This window comes from Balearica regulorum, chromosome 3 (assembly GCF_011004875.1).
Source record: "Balearica regulorum gibbericeps isolate bBalReg1 chromosome 3, bBalReg1.pri, whole genome shotgun sequence".
NCBI classification, from domain to species: Eukaryota; Metazoa; Chordata; class Aves; order Gruiformes; family Gruidae; genus Balearica; species Balearica regulorum.
Genome location: NC_046186.1, coordinates 123538649 through 123559223, shown reverse-complemented (window position 1 = coordinate 123559223; position 20575 = coordinate 123538649). Strand labels below are relative to the sequence as shown.

The window sequence follows — 20575 nt, the reverse complement described above, 5'->3', positions numbered from 1 at the left end:
AATCAACTAGTGAGATTATGAGATAGTATTAGAAGAGTGTTTCCTATAGCTTAATGCAACTACATGTGTACTCTCTCCCACCTCAGCTGATTAGGTTTGTTGCTGGCATTTTTGACGTGTTCTTAAAATGAAGTATCCTCCTTCAGCACTTAGCATTGGAAATTGGACACAATTTTATAACCTGTTGAACTGTGACTTTTGTGTACAAGTATTTGAATATGAAAGCATATTCACCCTCCCCCACACCTAAATTAGGTCAAAGAATCAAGTTTTCTGTATCACAAAGTGATTATATCTAATCACAGCAGCAAGCTCATTTGCACTCTTCATTACTGTTTGTACTTTCAGTGGTTTAGGAGGAAAGAGGTGGAAGATCATTGCAGATAATGTCCTCAATTTGTTTCTGAGAAACTTCACATATTCCTTAGATGAAAGCCATTAGAACACAATGAATTTGTGCCACACCTGAGAGCTTCTTAACTCACTTCAGAGGTAAAGGAACCATGGCCTATTGCTTTGATTCTCTTTCAAACAAAACATCCTTCAGTTTTTCAGTTGGATTCGGACACAGTCAGCTTCCAGCATGACCCAAAACTCACTAGGAAAAACTAAATCTAGGGTCCACAACAAGCCAATTCTTTTCTAAGAAAAATCCTGATAAATAAAGCTGGAGGCTTCTCAAGGTGCGAGCAGTGATTGATCCTTACTGCCAGTACTAAATGCAGACTTAGTTTTGTGCTGAAAGACCATACACCAGGGTGGTTTTTTACTAACATGCAAATACGCATCATCGGCAACTCAAAATCAGTCTAGGTTAAGAGGCCTTCTTAGTACTTCATTATACTGTTAAAAGCACACTAAAATTAAGGTGTAACTTACTAATGTACTTCAAACCACCTCTCTAGGTTATTCTCTTTCCAACTTATAGTAAATCAGATCCCCTATGTACAGCTTAGCCCTTTGATTAATGATGGACTTCACCAACCAAAAAACCCCAGAGACCTTACCTGTAACATAAATCAAGAGGCGTATGTTTACTGAATTACATTAATACACTGGACAAAAGAACAGCAAAGTTGTGTGCCTACATGAAGAAAATCTTTGCCTAGAAACCAGGTGAAATTCTGTCCTAGAAGCACGTTCTCTTATAAACGCTGATGTGCTTTTTAATAATAAACCACTGGATGTTTTGTATGTACAGCAAGTCAAAAGAAATACCAGTTTTGAAATAAGTTACTAAATTGTATTTTGAAAGTGTCTTTTTAGTACATTTAGCTATATACTATATATATCCAATTATAAATATAGTATATTTCATATATTTATATCTTTAAAATATATTCATTGTATGTCGGTGTCTGTTTTGCTGGCATGGGCTTTTTTAAGATTTTGTTTGGGTTTTTTTGTTGGGGTTGTGGGGTTTTTTGGGGGGTGGGGGAAGACCAAGCATGATTAAAAATTTATTTCTGATGTGTTTAGGGAATTTTAACTAATATTTTCAGACCTGAGTCTGAGAAATTTGAATGGAGTATGTCATCAGGTGGCACAACTACATACTTAATAATGGTAATAACTGAAAAAAAACTTCAGCTGTTTTAACAAGGATGTTTTAAATCTTGAAAGAAAAGTGGGCTTTCAAAGCAAATGTCTACTTAGCATTAATCACATGCTATTTATTTATATGCAAGTCAGGTGAGAAAACTCAAAACTGTTCTTAAACCAAAGGCTTCTTTATTACATTTAGCAAAATAAACACTTTGTTAAAGTTAACTTACCATCCAAGACTAAGGAAAATGTAGATTTGTCTTGTTGACAACCACAAATGTAGACTTTTTTTTAAACTTTCATTTTACTGAAAGTAAAAAGTGGCTTCTCATTCAAAACTCTTCAGCATCCTACACAACCTTTCATCTTAACCCCTTGAAAGAATGCACTGCGACATTAATTGCATATTATTAAAGACAGCCTTCAAATATATTCCATTTCAGGCTCTCTGCTGTAGGAGTAAAAGACTCAGTATCAGATAACTTGCCAATCGTGGCCCATGTGATGGCAGTTGAAGCCTTTCAAGTAAAAGTCTGCAAAACAGGAAGCTTTGCAGACTTCTAAAAAATTTCCACATGGACCTTGAGTACTTGATCACAACTGTGTGCTCCTTCAGGTTTCTATATGAGGAGAACAATCTTGTTTTCCTCTGTAGGAGGATAAAATTAAATTTGTTCTATGACCTCATCTGAGAGTATATGGGACTGTGAATAATATAATCTGTTTGAACTCATTCAAGACCCTAATGAGAGGGCACCCAGAGGCAGCCATGTGTACATTTCATTCCTCAACAAAGTCAAATATCCTTTGCAAATATCCTTTCTTTCCCATAGTGTTAAACCAACCATTTTAGTTGGAGTGAAAACATTCACTTCTAGCTCTTCCCTCAGAAGATGACCTCAAATATATACATGAAACCATGTTCTTGGGTGCACTGAGCTTCCATCCTCAGGTGACACAGTTTATACTCTTTGTGCAGTAACCAAAACTTTTCCCACTTGGAAATGCCCCCCTGCTCCCTGAAACATGGTCTGCTTGCACAGTTTTTGGAGAGTAAGGAATGCTTTTTCAATAGACCTCATCTTTGAGCCTATCCGGACAGCAAAAAATATTTAAGTTTCTCTCTGTGGGTGTTGTAAAGAGCTGGCTGTTTTGAAATTCTGGATTTACAGCTTTCCAAATTCTCCCTTCCACGCACTTTTCTTTGGGTATATTTACCTTTTTGCAGATTAACTATGTTATTCCTTTGTCTAAGGAGATCCTTGTGCTATGGAGAGCAAGACAGAACTGTTCTTTAAAAGTAATTATTCTAGTTCTAAAAAAACTCCACCAATGTATGAACTGTTTTTATGAGAACATAAAGGTAAATGATGATCAACCATAGCATATCGGAAAGGCTGTACAAAGTAGGGAAAAGAAGGAAGAAAAAGGAGAACTATAAAAGTTGTATTAAATACATTTACTATGGCAATAGTTTATAGGTCAAAGAAGCATTGATCTCTTAGTAGTAGCATCTCAACTTTCAGCTCAATTATTTGAGACTGAAAATATACCTTCAGTTGATACAGGTTGGTTGGTTTGTTAAATTAAAAAAAGCAGCAGTTTTTAAAGCAAAACCAGTTTCTAAAGAGGATAAATTAACAGGACAAGTACATTGATACGTTCAACTCACAAATATAAAACAAGAGATATTCTAAAGATAATGTCTGTTAAGAACTAAAACAAGCGTACTTATTCCAACCCAGTATTTCTAGATCTCTGACAAGACAGGAGTAGTATTCTGGCGGCCGTGGTATATGCAGGTCTTGTGTATTCTTTAAAGCAATTTCCTGTTTAAAAGAACATTAAAAACATCATTGAGAGAGATTTCAATATTTTTGCATCTATTTAGTCATGTGATTTTTGCAACTCATTCAAAAATATTAAGCTTATGTAAAATTAACTGTACACTGCATTTGTTTTGTTATAGCCTCCAGCTAAAGCAGACAAAGAAGCTGTTTGGTAAATTACTTCAGATACTGGTAATGAAAACATCTGCAATTTAAAAAAAACCACACCACAGATGTTGACAACATAGTCTTCAGATGCAAATATCAAATGTGCCTCTTTTTCAGCTAATAAATTTGAAGTCAAGCATCTTGACTGAAAGAACGTTTCAAAAGAAGGTTCTATTAAGCCCACAGCTGTCTCCTGGGCTCCACAGCCACAAAAGACAACACATATATGAAATACTCCATATTATTTTTAAGTAGATATATACAACTTTATATATATAAAAAAAAATCAATTTCTCAGTTTTAATATCATAGAATCCCAGAGAATAAGTTTTGGTACAGACATTTATCAAGTGTGTTGTAATGCCTCAGAAAGAAATTTGTATCAAAAAGGTAATGCCAGGTTAGAGAGAAAACCAAAATGAAACCATACGTTCCATATTTGTGTTGTGCAACTTGTTCTTTAAAATGGTACTTAAGTTAAAATTCCGCTTACAGGACAAATAAAGACATTTATAATAAAATTATTAATAATTTGAAATAAAATTAATTTAAAGAAATAATAAATAGAATTAATAATAAAACCAGTGTTACAATCATTTCTGGCCAGTTCTCCCACAGTGTCTTCTGCTGTTTTTTCTATCTGCACTGAGGATCACTACTTTACTATTTTGAACGAATTATACTTTCATTGCATTCTCATTTTCTGAGTGCTTGCGTATCCAGGAAAATAGATTGGAATAACTATTCTGAAATATTCAAAAATAGCCACATGGAGACATTCTTATATTCAGTGCTATTCCAAGTTCCTTTGCCCAGTTCAATGTAATCCACTTTGGCAGGGATTGAACCAATACTGAGGAACAGCATTGCTGGCATAGAGCAGTGGTGTAATACCAGGGAGGTATATTTGTTGTTCTTTTGTAGAATACTTCCTGTATTTTGTTTCTAAGTAGGTTGTACACAAGTATTCTTTGCCAAGAACACTCATAGAATGTTTTACTAACGGACAAGAAATTGTCAGTTTCATGTTGTTGACTAAAGACTTTGCTACTCTTCAATCCCAGATTAGAAAAAACTTTTAAAAAAAGAATAAACAGCAGTCTCTGAACTACAGAGAATACTTTCTTCATTTATTGGTCAGGTTGTCACACAGGTGAAAGCAGCTTCAGCAATTCACTGACTGTATAATCCTTTGTATGATTGCAAGCCTTCTTTACCATCTAGACAATACCAGAAATTCCAAGAAAATCATTGTAAAGAAGATGGCCCTATACTAAACTCTCTTGCTGGGATTTTATTTTTTCTGTAACATTCCAATTTCCAAAGAGTACAGTCACTTAAAATCCTAAAGGATATTTACACAAATATTACATGAACAGCATATGAAGTCACCTCTTCTTAAAATAAACCACATAAATCCATCTATCAAATAGTAAACAGTAAAAAGCTGAAAGTGAAAACCCAAGCTTTATGAACATCCCTTCTCCCATATATATTTTCTGTCACTTACCAAAACAGTTTTCAGCTCCACCATAAAACTGACAAGATCTGGACAGCTGTGCAGCCTCTGGAAGGAACATTGTATCAGATCATTTTTTTCAACTCATAACTTTTAGTGGTAAACAATTTCAGTCTGTCTATTTATTTTTCTAGTATTGTCAAACCAACTAAGATACCCCCCCAACCATATACGACATGTTTAAATACTTCAATTACAGAACAAACCTCCTAGAGTACAGGGAACTTTACTGAAAATTAACCACCACCACCACCACAACATGTCACATTACACATTTATATAGTTTATGAAGACATTGATGAAGACTTTAGTCTTCACCAATGAGAACAGAAGCTTTAGAATCACCCAGAAATCTTTCTTATTTGGTTACATTTAGAATAGGTGTGTGAGCATAAGCTTTTCAGAATTATTATAAGCATACATTTAACATAATATAAAGTTGTATACCTGCTTTAAAATATGCTGATATCCATGCAGTATCTTCTTTAGGTGCCAGCTACACTCTATTCTAGACAAACAGTATTTTTATAAATTTTAAATTCACAGTACATGATTTTTAGAAAAGATCAGAAAGCCTGCTACACAAAAACATACAAGTTTTTCTTCAAAAAAACACCAAAGGAAGTAAACAATGCTTCAAAATTTCTTTGAGTTTCATATTCAAAGTTATTTAAAACTTTTAAATGTCACTCTCCCAGAACCCATTAAAAATTAAGTATTTATCTACAAAAGTCTGTTCTTTGCTGAAAACAACATAATTCTTGCAAGCTAATATGACTTCATAAAATATACCAATATTTAAAAATGATATCCTGAAAATGTCAAAGTTACCTATAATGCAGTTTTAAGTATCCAACCTAGAGTGTAATAAAGCTATTGAATACCACATCTGTTCACAGTTCAGAGCAGGCTGGCCTAGGCAGAAGTATGGGATACAGTGTTAAAGACTAAGCTGCGTATCTGTGCATACACACAATATACACACATACCCACATATTGCTATGATGAACACTCGCAGGAATAAGAACAGAGCTTTTAAAGAAAAGCTGGGTAAGGCAAATTAATACATATTAATAGGAAAGAGAAAATGAAGTTAAAAAAAGCTATGCTAACCATCAAGTACATAATTGCTTAAATTTACAAATTTGCACTGAATTTTCTGTTTCCCAAATGGTGACATATAAATAATCTGATTTAAATGAACATTTTTTCCCAAGTACATTAACTTGTATATAAATAAAACTAATTAATTACAACAGGTTTCAAAATTAATAACAAAATATTTTGATATAGGCAATGTTTATTGTCAGCGTTTATTAACACTGATGCTGTACAATTTTGTTGCAAGGTTAAATTGAAACCAGTAAGAATTAATTACCAACACTGATATTGGAAAAAATAATTAATTCGTATGCATATCCATCATGGCTTTTATCAAAATAAACTTTTGTTACATACACTTATAAAATGGCTTTCATAAAACTATCTTACCTTGCATTTTTCAGTTGAAAATCCATTGGTAACAGTATCCTGATGTGGAAGTCCCTACCCTTGAAAATAAAATTTTAGTTAATAGGAAGGTCAGCAAGGAAAAATAGTTAGACGCTTGTGGGAAGTATTCCCCATAAAATCAGCTACTAAGAAAGAAAGTTTGTCTTAACTGACTTTCTGGAATATTATTCAGGATTTCTTTATTTAGGGAGAAAAGCAGCATAAGCGACTGCTGGTTTTGGCTGGGATAGAGTGGACCGGTCCTGAGCCGGTTTTGGTGCCCAGTAACTCCACACAGCACGCCACCTGAGCAACCTCCGTAACAGATGGAGCCCAAAGTCATGGGCTAAATGAACTCAATGGACATTTTGTGGACGTTTTACAAGGGCGATCCATAGACTAAGGGAATGATATATATCTGCATGTTATATCAAAGGATGAGAAGAGGGGTGGTAGTTAATGAGGATGTATTGGATAGCGTGGGACCTGAGCAAGACGTAAATGGTATAGAATAAGGGCTGGAGAATGTGCTGGTTTTTGCTGGGATGGAGTTAATTTTCTTCACAGTAGCTAGCATGAGGCTATGTTTTGGATTTGTGCTGAACGTGGTGTTGATAATATTGAGATATATTTGTTATTACTCACAGAGAGCCAAGGCTTTTCTGCTTCTCACCCCACCCCGCCAGCGAGTAGGCTGGGGATGCACAAGGAGTTGGGAGAGGACACAGCCAGGACAGCTGACCCCAACTGACCAAAGGGATATTCCAGACCATATGACATCATGTTCAGCATATAAGGGGCTGGGGAAAGAGAAAGGAAGGGGGGGACGTTCACAGTGATGGTGTTTGTCTTCCCAAGTAACTGCTACGCATGACGGAGCCCTGCTTTCCTGGAGATGGCTGAACACCTGCCTGCCCATGGGAAGTGGGGAATGAACTCCTTGTTTCTCTCTGCTTGCATGCATGGCTTTTGATTTACCTATTAAATTGTCTTTATCTCAACCCACGAGTTTCCTCACTTTCACTCTTACAATTCTCTCCCCCATCCCACTGCGGGGGAGAGAGCGAGCAGCTGTGTGGTGCTTCGCTGCTGGCTGGGGCAAAACCACAACAGTGACAGGTGGAAATAATGCTGATTTTAATTCTGAAGTTGAAATAATCTTGACCTCTAACTCACAGTATTTAGTAAAAACTCTTCAGTATATGACATTTCATAAAACAAAATAACATCTTTTAGAAGAAAAATAAACATTATCCATATCTGGACAAACCCAAGAAATGTAATTTAATCCAAGTCATGCTGAAGTACATGAAAGTCTCTCTTCAACTCAAGTCAAAACAGATTCTTATCATGAAAGTACTACACTAAAAAGGAACTTGGGCAATGATCCATAACACATTTCCGCAAAGTTTTAGAAACTGTAAACAAAAACAGTCCCAAGTACGTGAATGTAATCCTTTTTTCTCCTGCTAGTGCAATCCATACGGGGCTGTTCCTAAACGCCACCTACTTGTATTTTCAGTAATTGTCCCTATTTGTGATCCTCTTCCTACTTTCTTATGGGATGATCAAAATAAAACTGAAATAAAGAAGGGTTGCAAGTAAGTTTAACTCTTCCCTGAAAGGAAGAGGGCAGCTAACTCATCTCAAAACTTTTACTCCAGACTCTGTTGCAGCTCAGCATACCTTGAATTATGTGCACAAATTGTAAGATTTCTTCAGCAGGAAGTTAAGAACAAAACCAGATTTCCTCCTGTGATTAGATGACCGATACAGCGGATGCTTTATCTCAACATCAGAAAGCCTTTTAATACTGTTTCCCATAACATCCTCATAGACAAACTGAAGAATGAACTAGACAAGCTGACAGGGAGGTGGACTGAAAACTTGCAGAACTGCTGGGCTCAAAGGGTTGTGATCAGCAGGATGAAGGCCAGCTGGAGGTCCCTGACTAATGGTGCACACCAGGGGCCGACGCTACTTGCCCTTCAGTAGTGACCTGGATGATGGGACAGGATGCACCCTCACTCAGCGAGCTGGCAGAGGACACAAAACTGGGAGGAGTGGTTGACAGACTGTGTCATTGTGCTACCATTCAGGGGGACCTCAACAGGCCGAGGAAATGGCCTGACAGGAACCTCATGAACTTAAGAAAGGAAAGTGCAGAGTCCTGCACCAGGAGAGGATTCACCTCATGCGCCAGCACACGCTGGTGGCTGACCAGCTAGAGAGCAATGCTGTGGAAAAACATCTCATATGAGGAGAGACTGAGGAAGCTAGGACTGGTTAGTCTGGAGAAAAGAAGGCTCGGGGGGGGATCTTGCCAGCGTATACAAATACCTGATGGAGGAGGACTAAAGGTGTAGCAAGACTCTGAGTGACACACACTGACAGGATGAAATGCAATGGGTACAAGTTGAAATACAGGAAGTTTCACCTAAATGCAATGAAAAAAACCCTCAAAGAGTGAGGGTGGTCAAACACTAGAACAGGCTGCCCAAGAGGCTGTGCAGTCTCCATGCTTGAAGATATTCAAAACCCAATTGGACATGGTCCTGAGGAACCTGATCCAGCTGACCCTGCTAGAGGACCTCCATAAGTCCCAACCTCACTGTTTCCGTGATTCTCACGAGCAAAACCAAGATACGTGTTGCAGAGCTGAATACAGCCCATTGGCACATCAATTGCCTCCAAACTCCTCCAAAGCTAACGTTTAGTGTATGCTTAAACACATAACCTCACTTTGTGACATTATGGCCTTAGCCCTAATCAAGAAATCATCTGAGAACAGATGCTCACACTCATGTCTTAACCTTCATGTTAACTCCAGGATGCATTCTAACACATAGAGCATTTCAAAAGTTGCAGCTGTTAGAGTAATGCAAATACAAACATGTTTGCAAATGTCATATGAAAGAAAAATCTTCCTGAATTTTGACCGCAAAACTACATTTTTTGAAAATGCAAGTATGACATAGCCCATGCCTTTTGCCTTTTACTTACTTTTATACGAAGAAAATCCCATGCTACTTCTAAATGAAAATACACCTCTTAAGAACTGTTTCTGTGGTCTGCGTGCAGGCACATGTGTGGTATTTAATGAGCTGTGGCTGTAGCATCACTGCATAATGCCTCTGATGGCAAACTTGGCTTAAGAACATTCACTTTCAACTTGTCGTAGCTCTTCACTGGACTAATTCCAGCATGTCCACGCTGTTGTTCTCCCTGCACTGCAATTTACCAGCTCCTCAAAAAGATGATGCGGCTACTTAAGCTGAAACCTCACAAATACAGTAAGTGAAAGGAAAACATCCGCAATTAGTCATTTGCTTCAACCTTTACCCTAGGCCAAGTGAGGAACATTGAATCAGCTCCAAAATAAAACATTTGCCAGCACAACAAATCCAGCCCACAAGCCACCAGAAAGATCGCACCGCCAAAAAGAGCAATTCCGCGTGCGCTAACAGTGCAAACCCGCGGGATCGCGACGCGGGCGCCTCTCCACAGCACCCTTATGGCACACGGCAGGGAACCGGGCGCAGGACGGCACGGCAAGCAGAGGGACCCCGCTACACCCCCTCGGCTTTTCCTGCTTCACAAACCCGGCGGCTCAGCGGGAAACGCTCCCTCCTCACACAGACACGGTCACGGACCCGCCCGCGAGCGCAGGCCTTGGGGAGGCTGACACAGAGTAACGGCCGCCAGCCAAGCGGCGCACGGGCCCCGGTACCTGCGCGGTGACGAAGCCCTCGTAGGCCGTCCCCTCCCGGTTCTGAGGCAGCAGCAGCGGGCACTGGCGGAGCAAAGCCCCCGAGCCCGCCATGCCGCGTCGCTCCTTCCTTCCCGCCCGCCGCGGCCGTTCGAATCCGACGCGCCGCCGTGTGAGGCGCCGCCCCCGCCGGCAGACAGCGCACGCGCCTGAGGGGAAGGGAGGGGCGCGCGGCGCGGCCGTTAGGGCGGGCGCGTGCCGGCCGTTACCTGAGGGGAGGGCGCGTTACCTGAGGCGGGCAGTCGTGTGGAGACTCCCGCGGCGAGAAGCAGGTTCCAGAACTCTGAGGAGCACGGCTTCCCAGGAGCTGAACAGAGCCGAGCCGCGGACCAGCCGCGCGGCTTCCTCACACTTTAAGCGCGTTCTGAGGGGACAAGTGCGCTGGAGCGTCGAGCAAGGCTTTTAATATGCAGCCAGCTGCACCAAGCAGATTGCAGTGCCACCCAAGGCAAGGCAAGGCAAGGGGTCACTTGGGGCTCAATTCATGTGTTGCTTTTCTATAAATCATATACTGGTCCCTGGTGCAACACATTTAGGGTGATAAAAGCTCTTCTGCCCTCTCACACAGGTGTTGGGATAAAAACTTTCCTCACTTTTCTGGGTGGGCTGCCACTAGGACCTGACAGTCACTGTGTTTGGGAAAGCCTGAGGAAAGATACTTAGAACTTGGGGATTTATTATGTAAACTTAAGGAGGCTTAAAGACTTCACATATCACTAAGGCTGATTATTGCACAAAACACAGCAAGAGACAGTTTCAGCCTAAATAGACATGCTTGAGAAAAAAAAAAGTTCTACAAAGGGATAGGTGACTTAACCAAAGTCACCTAAGAGGTGTGTTGCAGAACTAGCAACTGAATCTTGAGAATCCCAGGAGGCTGCTTCCCTTGGGAACAAATGCCATCCAATTAGTATGCAATATATTACAGAAGTTTGTAGAAGGGCGTATGTTTATAGGCCAGCCGGTAAGACCTCCACTGTTGGACATGGTATGAATGAGTCACATGGCTAAATCTTGTCAACTTTTCCAGTTACTAATCTCTTGTAATAGCAGGGGTTATTTCTACCTACACATGTTGAGTTGTTCATATCTTTAAACCAGTGCTTGTTGCTTTGTAAATGAGTACAGAAGGCTCAGCAAAATGTAGAAGTGTTAGCAGGAGCTCAGGTGGTCCAGAAACTGAGTGGGAACTGGCTGAAAGTATTTGCTCAAGTTTTAATGGCAGTCAGCAAACCACTGTCTCTGATTGCTGGCAGCAGCTTAGTACCTGAGGGATAAGAGGAGAATTGAAAGAGAAGCAGAATAAAACAACAGAAGTGCTTATACCTGCAGCTAGGTCTTGTTCCCTTAGCTTGGGAGACCTGTCACGGGGATTGCATGGAAATAGAGGATGATGATGATCTATATGTTAAAGTTTCTTGTGTTCTTTTTGTACGCTGCCCAAGTTGCTCTGTCCTGTATCCAAGTTCTGCCAATGATTTGCCCAAGCGTCGGGCATACAATGCACTAAGAAGAGTCAATAGAGAGGTGAAAAATTCCCAAGATTTGCCATTTAAATTCATCATAGTAAGATTTTTCAGGAATATGTGTGAATAAAAATAGAAAATATGTACTGGTTAACATTATATATATTTTTTTTTTACACCTTGCAGATGTCACTGATGATTTCCAGACTTGCAGCAAATTATTAGCATACCTGAGAAAGAAGTGTTCTAGCAGTTCAGTTCTTTGCAAGAATGTTGCTTTAGTCACTCTTTGTCTGGAGTTCTCTGGACAACACAAGACTCAGTTACCAATTCAGGAAACATTTCCTGAATATATATGCCCAAATAGGGTTTAAATACCATTTTATTTAACCTGTATGCCTATAGTTTTCTCCCCTAAAGCTGTTCACATGCATTTCAATACCCGGCATGGCTCACCTTCAGCAGTTAATCCAATGCTTCATAGTAAATTGCATCCTTCATATTATCTGTTAATTTCATTTTAATCAAAACATTTCTTCTCTTGAGCTGTTTTCTCTCAATATGCATTACACTAGAAATTACTTTATTTAAATTGTGAAGTATCTCTGTACTTTACCTGGTACAGAGATTATTTCTTAATTGCATCAAATGCAAAACTGAAGACAGAGGGGTTTTTTTCTTCTTCTCTTGGCCATGTTTATCTTGGTGTCTGACATTAAAAGGAATGTCAAGTCACTTTAGCCAAGTGCAGTTATGGAGTAATGTATCTAAATAAAAATACTGTAATATCAGAACCATAAAATATTTTAGTACTGAGGCCCAGAGAACATTAATCATTATCTTATACTGTATACACTGCACACTTTTCAACTTCATATAAAAATGCAATTACTTGCAACATCATGTTACTTTGATCTGGCACACAGACTTCAGCTTTTTTAAAACAGAAAAAAAAAACCCCAAAATAAAAGCAAGAAAGAGGTTTGACAGCTGTATTTCTTAAGGCAAAGGAGTCCTGATCTGATCTTTCAGCCACAGGCCACCTTTACTAATTTAATTACAATCATTGTTTGCCAGAAGAATCATAATGGAGTTGTTATTATTAATTATTTGTCCATTCAAATATCACATTCAGCTAGTTAAATAATAATAAAAAAAAATCATTACTTGGGTGACAAAACAAACAGTATGCAGACCAAACACTTAAAAGCAACGATTTCTAGGCTACATTTTGTTAGTAAAATTATCCCACAAACAGACAGCAAGCACATTCACAGAAGACAGAATTCACATGAAACCACTCAGTAACCTAAAAAAAAATAAAATTAAGAAATCTACATTATTTCAATAAGAGCTTGATTTTTTTATTTAAGGATATTATGAAAGGCAAGAAAATAACAGTGCATTATTCTCCAACATAAAACAATCAATTTAAAACAATGCAAAATTGCTAATACTGTTATTGCTGTCCTTCTTCATAACTCAGTGTCATTTTATTCATCTCACCCCTAAGAAATGACCTTTTCTATGTGTATCCCCACCTTTTTCCACAAATCCCTGAGTGACAGAATCTCATCCTAATCCCATTTCCATTTTGATGTTATAGAAAAACACTGTAGACCTTAGAGGAAATAAGTAATCATAATGGAAAGATAATAATATGTTTATGAAATCTGGATTTTATAATAGCAAATTGAAAAATTACAATAGTATTTCAAGCCATTGAAGGTCAATGGTACTAAGAGTGCAAAGCCATCGATCAAGCATTTTTAAAATTTCCTAATTTAGATTATTTTTTTCATACAGAACATCTCTATTTCAGAGAGCACGTCTCTTCTGAGGTGATTCCTCATCTACCTCGTGATCATAGTTTTGTGTTAAAAGCAGTAGTTGTTTGTAAGGAAAAGCCACGCTAGAACAATATTTAGTATATTTTAGCTGCATTTTAAGCAGACCTAAAGACACAGAACAACTTCACAGCCCTCTACAAAATGCACCATAGACCACAGTTTTAGAAGTCCAGCCTTAATGAATTCTTAAAGGTAAAAGCATATCAAAGGACTCAAATACATAAAAAGAACACTTTGAATAGTATGCAGTTGTATGTTTTTTTACTAAAGGTAAATTTACTCACTTATGCCTAAAAGCTACAACAAAATTATACATACTAAAAACCAGTGAAACTTAACCGCAGTCCTAGACCAAAAAAAACCCCCAGCACTTAAACCTTGTCCTCAGCTAATTAAGGAGTTTCCTTCTCTCGAGCTTTAGTTTTCCACTGTTTCAAAGCACAGTTCAGACACACTAACAGCCATTGGGACCAGATGGAGTTTTCTGTGACTAAACCACCAGGCCATGGTTGCTGTCTGAAAGAGGTTTTGTTGTACTACTGCTCCTAGTGAAAGCTCACTGTTGTTGTGTAGGACAGTCATGGTCTTCCCTTCACCCTGTTCCTGGCCCTGCAGCCCCTTCTCACTTATGCCAGCTTTGGTTCCCCTTTGATCCCCTTGTAAACTGGGCCAGTTTGTTCACTGACCAAAGACTAATTGCCTTTTTTTTTTATTATTGATTAGTTTTGGGCTGGCTTGGCTTGCTGAAGCTGTGACACAAGCAGTAGAGCAGACATGAAAGCATCAGGAGCACACATCCACAAGCCTAACATCTCACTGTTTCTAAAAAGGATGGTTTGATCAGACACTGGAAGAGCACACAGGTGAGAACCACCAGGCTTCCCCTTCTACCACAATCCTCCTGGTCCACAGCCTGTTACTGGCACAGTTTTCATTTATGCCCCTTTGTTTTACCCAAGGAATTTTTGCTACAAAATATTTCTAGCAATTTGCATAGAGTTGTCTTGCACTGTACTCTTATGTCTGGCTATTTTAAAACCTTTTTGCATCATTAACAGTTCACAAACTCAGGTGGAGACTCTGAACATCTCTATTTTAATACCTCAGTACAAAGCAGTGCAGCTGTTAACAAAAGCATCTGAAGCAGCAAATGTGTCTGTTCTGATGATTTTAAATGCAATTATTCTGTATTTCAGAACTGTAATATTAGAAAACATATGCTGGTACCAAAACCAAGAACACTGATTGATCTATTAACAATATAAAATGATTAACTAAGCATTGGATATTTTAAAACATCTTAGGTCTAGAGGGCTCTCAAAGCTCATGTTCATCTTTGTACATATAGGCAAAATCTTGGCACTCTCTTTGGCAGATGACCCAGTGAAATGACTCATGTATGAACATTAATGCATTCACATAAATTAACTTCTGCACATAAAAAAAGCAAAGAGGCTTTAAGCCCAATTACATCTTCCTGATTTGTACAAATACTCCCTTTGCAGTCAGTGGCAACTCAAGAAGACGAGGCCAATCCATATGTTGTATCGATTCTAAAGGCACAAGAGTATGCAGTTAATCCCTTTCAAACCTTGCAGAACAGAAATTCTTGGAGCTCTTCCAAGCAGCCAGATGAAAGTTGCCTTTTAGAACCAGGGGATATATGTTGTTAGAGATTCCAAAAGATGCTAGGGGATATATGTTGTTAGAGATTCCAAAAGATGCTGGGCCAAAATCTGACCTTGCTTTTACCAGTGTTAAGATGAGAATATTTGAGTGGAGATATGTACACCAATATAAAACTGATCATTATCTTGCAAGACAGAGTATAATGCTAACATCCTCTTTCCTCTTAATTCCCAAGAAAACTAAACTGAAGATAACAAACAAATAAAAATATTGTCTTGTTCCAGTTAGTTTTATAAACCCCAAAACATGTCAGACACTTCACCATAGCTTTGAGGGTTTTTTGTCCTGCTAATAGGTTTTACGTGGAGATAATTCAGATACCAGAGTGATAATCAACAGTATGAATCTTCCCAGGTAGGTTTTAAAAGTTGCAAATGCACCCATGGTCTATGTTTGCATATGAATGAAATCTCCAGTACACACATGACTTGTAGCATTCATCACAGTCGTTACAGATGTGAAACTTGAGAATTGTCTTTCTGTAAAGTTCAAGGCTTTAGCACCTTCAGATGTGTTCACACTGAATTTTGTCCATCAGCCAGCCATTGAATCCGAGTATTTTGAACCTATGGTATTTCACTTGGGTGTTGGCACCCCTTTTTGTGGGATTTTCTAAACACTATAGGAATACAAAACAATCTCTCAAGCATAGTTCAGAATCCACAGGGTGACTCCCAGGATGCCATTCAGAATCCTCAGATTTCACACTGTAGCTGGATCATGCAAGTAGCACTGAGGCTGAAATTAACTAGGTTACTGAATAAATGTTGTATTTGTATGCTGTTAAAGTATATTGTTATGACTGGCGAAGTTCCAACCTTAGTGCTCATTGTAAGTAAATATTGTCTAGCAAAAATAAGATGCCTGTATTGTCCAAAATGAGGGAAGTCATTAAGACAGACCCATATCACTGAACAGCATTTGCCCTACATTTTCAAAGTTTCCTCACCCTCAGTTTAGAAAACTTAAGTAACAAAAATTTTGAAGCAAAACTATATGTGTTTTTAGGAATTTCACGATGACATAAACATGTAAAACAAAGGCTCTAAGTTTGTATGCTTTTTTAAATGATAAAATTACTCTGTATTCCCGTATTGTTGGGAAGTGCAAAGTATACTGACAGCAGACACTAAGGTCAGAAAGGTGAATCATTGCTGCCTGTTACACTAAGAATGCCTTTCATTACTTTTAATCCTTGAACCATTTAAGAGTTGCCTCAACTCAAAGAAAGAGCCATTAGTCATGGATAGCAGTCTATAAACTGGGGCAAATTTATTCTTTGTCTTAGAAGGAAAGAAGTTGAATACTTACTGTTCTAAATTTAACATTGTGTAGTCAGTGGCTTAAAAGTTCATTGTATCTGCATATGCACCTTATGAAGAAAGCTAGTATTTGTCTAGATTAGTTTTCAAGCCAGTAGATGCAACTCTAGTGATTTTATGCTAAGCAAAAAGTTTACATTACAGCACTTTATTACATTTAACTTTATAATAGTTTTCAGTAAATGCATAAGAGGCAGACTGTAAAAGTAGAGAATACTGTGCAGAAATTAGAAAGAAAAAAGAAAAATACATAATGTATGATGTAAAAAGAAACAGATAACGAAAATTAAAAGGATTTTACTAGAGAAAAACAATTTCATTTTATTGTAAAGCTCTAAATGAATAAAATAAAGTCTTTGAATGTGAAGATGATTAAAAAGACAAAATCATTAGCTAAAGATATTTACAAGTTTAGACTTTCATTTTGATTGTAATTTTAATTAGCTGGACACTGGGGGGGATGAAAATGAAAGCCTACATCATCTACTTACTCTTTAAATTGCATTCCACCTTAATTTTCTGCTCTTCAGTTCTTAATTTTCTCTATTTTTGTTCTAAGTAATCCGGTTATCAGAATAAAGTGATTTTCTCTCAGCCAGGTTTAACATTCAGTATTTGAGTCTGTGAACCAAAAGTTCACCCCACTGCTTCAATTTTTATTCTTTCAATAGCAGAAACTCTCCAGGAAACTTTTCCAGTCTTTTGTCTGTACAGCAGGGTGCTTTATGTACACATGACAGTTATATAGCTAATAACAAAGGATTCTATTTTAAAAATAATTATGTTCCATTTACACAGTTTCCCACAGAATTTACTCATAAAATGCAGGATGCACCAAAAGATTAAATGCGATTTTCCTGTTCATTAAAGCTATTTTTCTAAATGTAACTGAGTTATTTGCCTTTTTGTCTTGAAAGAACCACATGCCCAAGAAGTGGTTAGAGTCAGTTTATTCTTAAACAAAAGAACTAATTACATTTAGGCCGTGTCTGCAGCATACAGTTAACTTGCTGATTTGTACCCCAATGTCAGGCCATGGACAGATACTCCTTTCATGAATAGCTGTACTAGTTGAAGATGCTGAAGACACTGTTGACCTGACTGTCCCTTCTGTGCCCGAAAGTGCTCCTTCTAGCTGATCGGTCTGAGTGAGGGAACACAGTAGATCCTTCTGCTTCTAGCAAAGGCATCCAGGTTGACTCAAGTATTTGATGACAGTGATTGAAGCTGATTATGTTGCCTTTTCCAGAAAAGTCCTGGAAGCAGACATCCAGAGCTGAGTTGGCTGCTGCACGTGCATAAACAAGACAGTCTAGTCGCCATCTGAGCATTCTCGCTATCAAACCTTATCTGTATGAAAGATTCCTCACAGTTTCTGCCTTCCCCTGAACATGACCTGTTGTCAAGTAACAGGGGATTCTTCTGCAAGTTGACTTGTAAGACACCTTGTTGGCCCACGAGGGTGAGCTTGGAAAGGGTGTAAAGGGACTATCAACACATTTAGGGCTTTCATCTGCACTGAAAATGGAAGATGTTATATAAAAGGAAGCAAGCCTGTATTTCAGCCCTTAACCTAGCCACGTTAGCTGGTTTGGGCTAAAAGCATCTACACTGCAGTCGATGTTTTCTCTTAAAGGTCAGCAGAGGAGTTAATGTTATCTCAGTAAGTCCTTGTTCCTTTCCACATAGTTTCTCTTAGGAACAATTCAGTCTTAAGAGATGTGTTATATACCATTCTTATATTAGATGATTAGGTTTAGCTGGCTAAAGCACAGCAAGCATAGTTTGATCTTGACAAGATCATTTTGTCTCATTTAAAAAGCAATTCACTCACAGGCCTTCTTGCCCTGTCTTTCCACTTCAGGAAAGAATGCAGATAGGATTCACTCAGGGCCTTTTTGTAAGACAAAAGTGTATAAACAATCTTAGCAAAGCCTATAAAACCTTTCTGTACCTGGGAGTTCTTCTCTTTAGTGTCATTTTAGTTCAGATCAGCATTGTGCTTTTGAAGCAAATCTCCGATTGTCCTGATGTTCTATGCTTTGATTCACATCATGATGTATTGAAGCACATGAACTAAGTTCCTTTTGGATTAAGCTGTAGTAGAACATGCTGTAATGCATTTAATGCACTCCAGCTGAAAATGGGCATTCAGTCAATTGAACCCAACCCAAGGGTTTGTTTTTTTTTTTAAGTTTAAAAAGAAAAAGTGTGACATGGACCTCACACCCTTATCACCACCTATTTTGCTTGAAGTTAACACTCCTCCTGGTCTACAAACTCTGTAATGCAGATGGAAGTTTAAGGATAATCTACTTCAAATTCAGCATCTCCCTATTTCTAGTTTTACTTATCTCTCTCTCATAGAATTAGATGTTCATCATTTAGTCACCCTCTCCCAACTAATTCTAATAGATTCAGAGCTCTGTCAAGACACAGTTGTCTGTTCCCTGGGTAGAACAGCCAATTGCAAATGTTATATTTAAAAGTAAAGGTCCTATTACAGGACCAATTTATGATCTCAGTTAAGCCAATATAAATCTGATATAGTTCATTGACTTTAACCTGACTGCAGTAGCTTTATTCCAGGTTTGCTCATGTGTAATGATATTGAGTTCAGACAATGGCTCTGATTATTACTTTTTTAAGAATTAACTAGTAATGTAAGTTGCAATACAGAGTCCTTCCACCTTTGAAACAAGGCTTCAAAATTGTCACTTGTGAGTCAAAACATATATTCAGTCCAATGGTGCTCCAAGGACGAAAGTGCTTTGAGGATTTTGCTTAAGAAAGCAAGAGGTTGGCATATCGAGGCATGAAGACTTTAGCAACATTGCCTGAAAATAAGGACTGGTATCCTGGTATGTTTACATATATAGATACAAAAAATTATTTTCTTTATCCAATGTAACTGATAAGATTAACTTTCTTTCTGTGTGCATGCTGTAGAAGCTTTAAGAATTTTTATGGGTTTCAGTTTACAATGTTTGGTGGAATTCCCTAAAAGGTGGTAACACTATGCAGAATCTGTAAAGGCCACATTTCTGCAGATTAATTATTTTCAATATCCAGATTGATAATAGAGATATTGGCCTCAAGTTTCAGTGCTTCCATCCTATTCTTTAGGGGATGTGCACATATGCTGACTTTAGTGCTGTCAAACAATATCTATATAGCAAGAACCCAACCTTTCCAAAAACAATTCAAAGCACTTAAAATTAGGCTTTTGCTCTGTATTACTCCTCAGAGGAGCCTGTCTATCTGTAATGACTAATGCAGTTTAGTGAGGCAAATCTCTCTAGACAAAAATTTAGGATTTTTTCCCTGCTACATTCCTTTATTCCCATAGAAACATATTCTGAGTGTGTCATTAAATATGTAGTAGAAACTTGTATACAGGTGAGGGTTTTTTTAAACACATAGGAAGAAAATGCTGTCTCACTTTTGTGCACTCTGCAGAACGTGGTTTAAAAACCTAAGTAGGCACATATGACTTCCATAGTGCACACAGCTATTGAATAGGCTAGCATCAGTACTGCATAGTCACTTTTCAAGCCAGAACTTAAAGTGCATTTTCAAGTTCTAGGTGAAGACTCCCCATCAGATATTTAACATTTACATCGTCTTTCCTCTGTTTTTTGAGGTTATTTATCTTTCTGGAATTTCCTTAACAATGACAAACACCTTAAAGGTTTTTTTGTTTGGGTTTGGTTTTGTGGGTTTTTGTTTGTTTGGTGTTTTTTTTTAAACTCTATGCAGTTCAGTTATGTTAGATCTTACCACTAATTCAATACCAGTTCTATTTTGTCTTTTTTTTTTTCCCCCACCTCTTATTGGTATTTTCCAGAGAGTCCAGGAAGTAATGTGAATTTCCCTGTTTCCCAGTACTTTAAAGACTAGCAGAAATTTGTCAAAGAAAAAATGTGG

At 38.0% G+C, this 20575-nt stretch overlaps 1 protein-coding gene across 2 annotated transcripts in view; it reads right to left on the bottom strand.

Annotated features, from left to right (window-relative positions):
* FANCL (FA complementation group L) overlaps positions 1-10438 on the bottom strand; it is a 30261-nt gene extending 19823 nt beyond the window's left edge. The window contains exons 1-5 of one of the 2 annotated variants that reach the window (XM_075749873.1): positions 10283-10438; positions 6553-6611; positions 5509-5569; positions 5053-5109; positions 3277-3374 (exon numbers count right to left, since the gene is read on the bottom strand). In XM_075749873.1, coding sequence (XP_075605988.1) covers positions 3277-3374; positions 5053-5109; positions 5509-5569; positions 6553-6611; positions 10283-10375 — 368 coding nt within the window. In that variant the 5' untranslated portion in view covers positions 10376-10438. The remainder of the gene's footprint in view (positions 1-3276; positions 3375-5052; positions 5110-5508; positions 5570-6552; positions 6612-10282) is intronic. The other variant, XM_075749874.1, reaches the window with a different exon arrangement.
* Positions 10439-20575: the final 10137 nt, after the last annotated feature.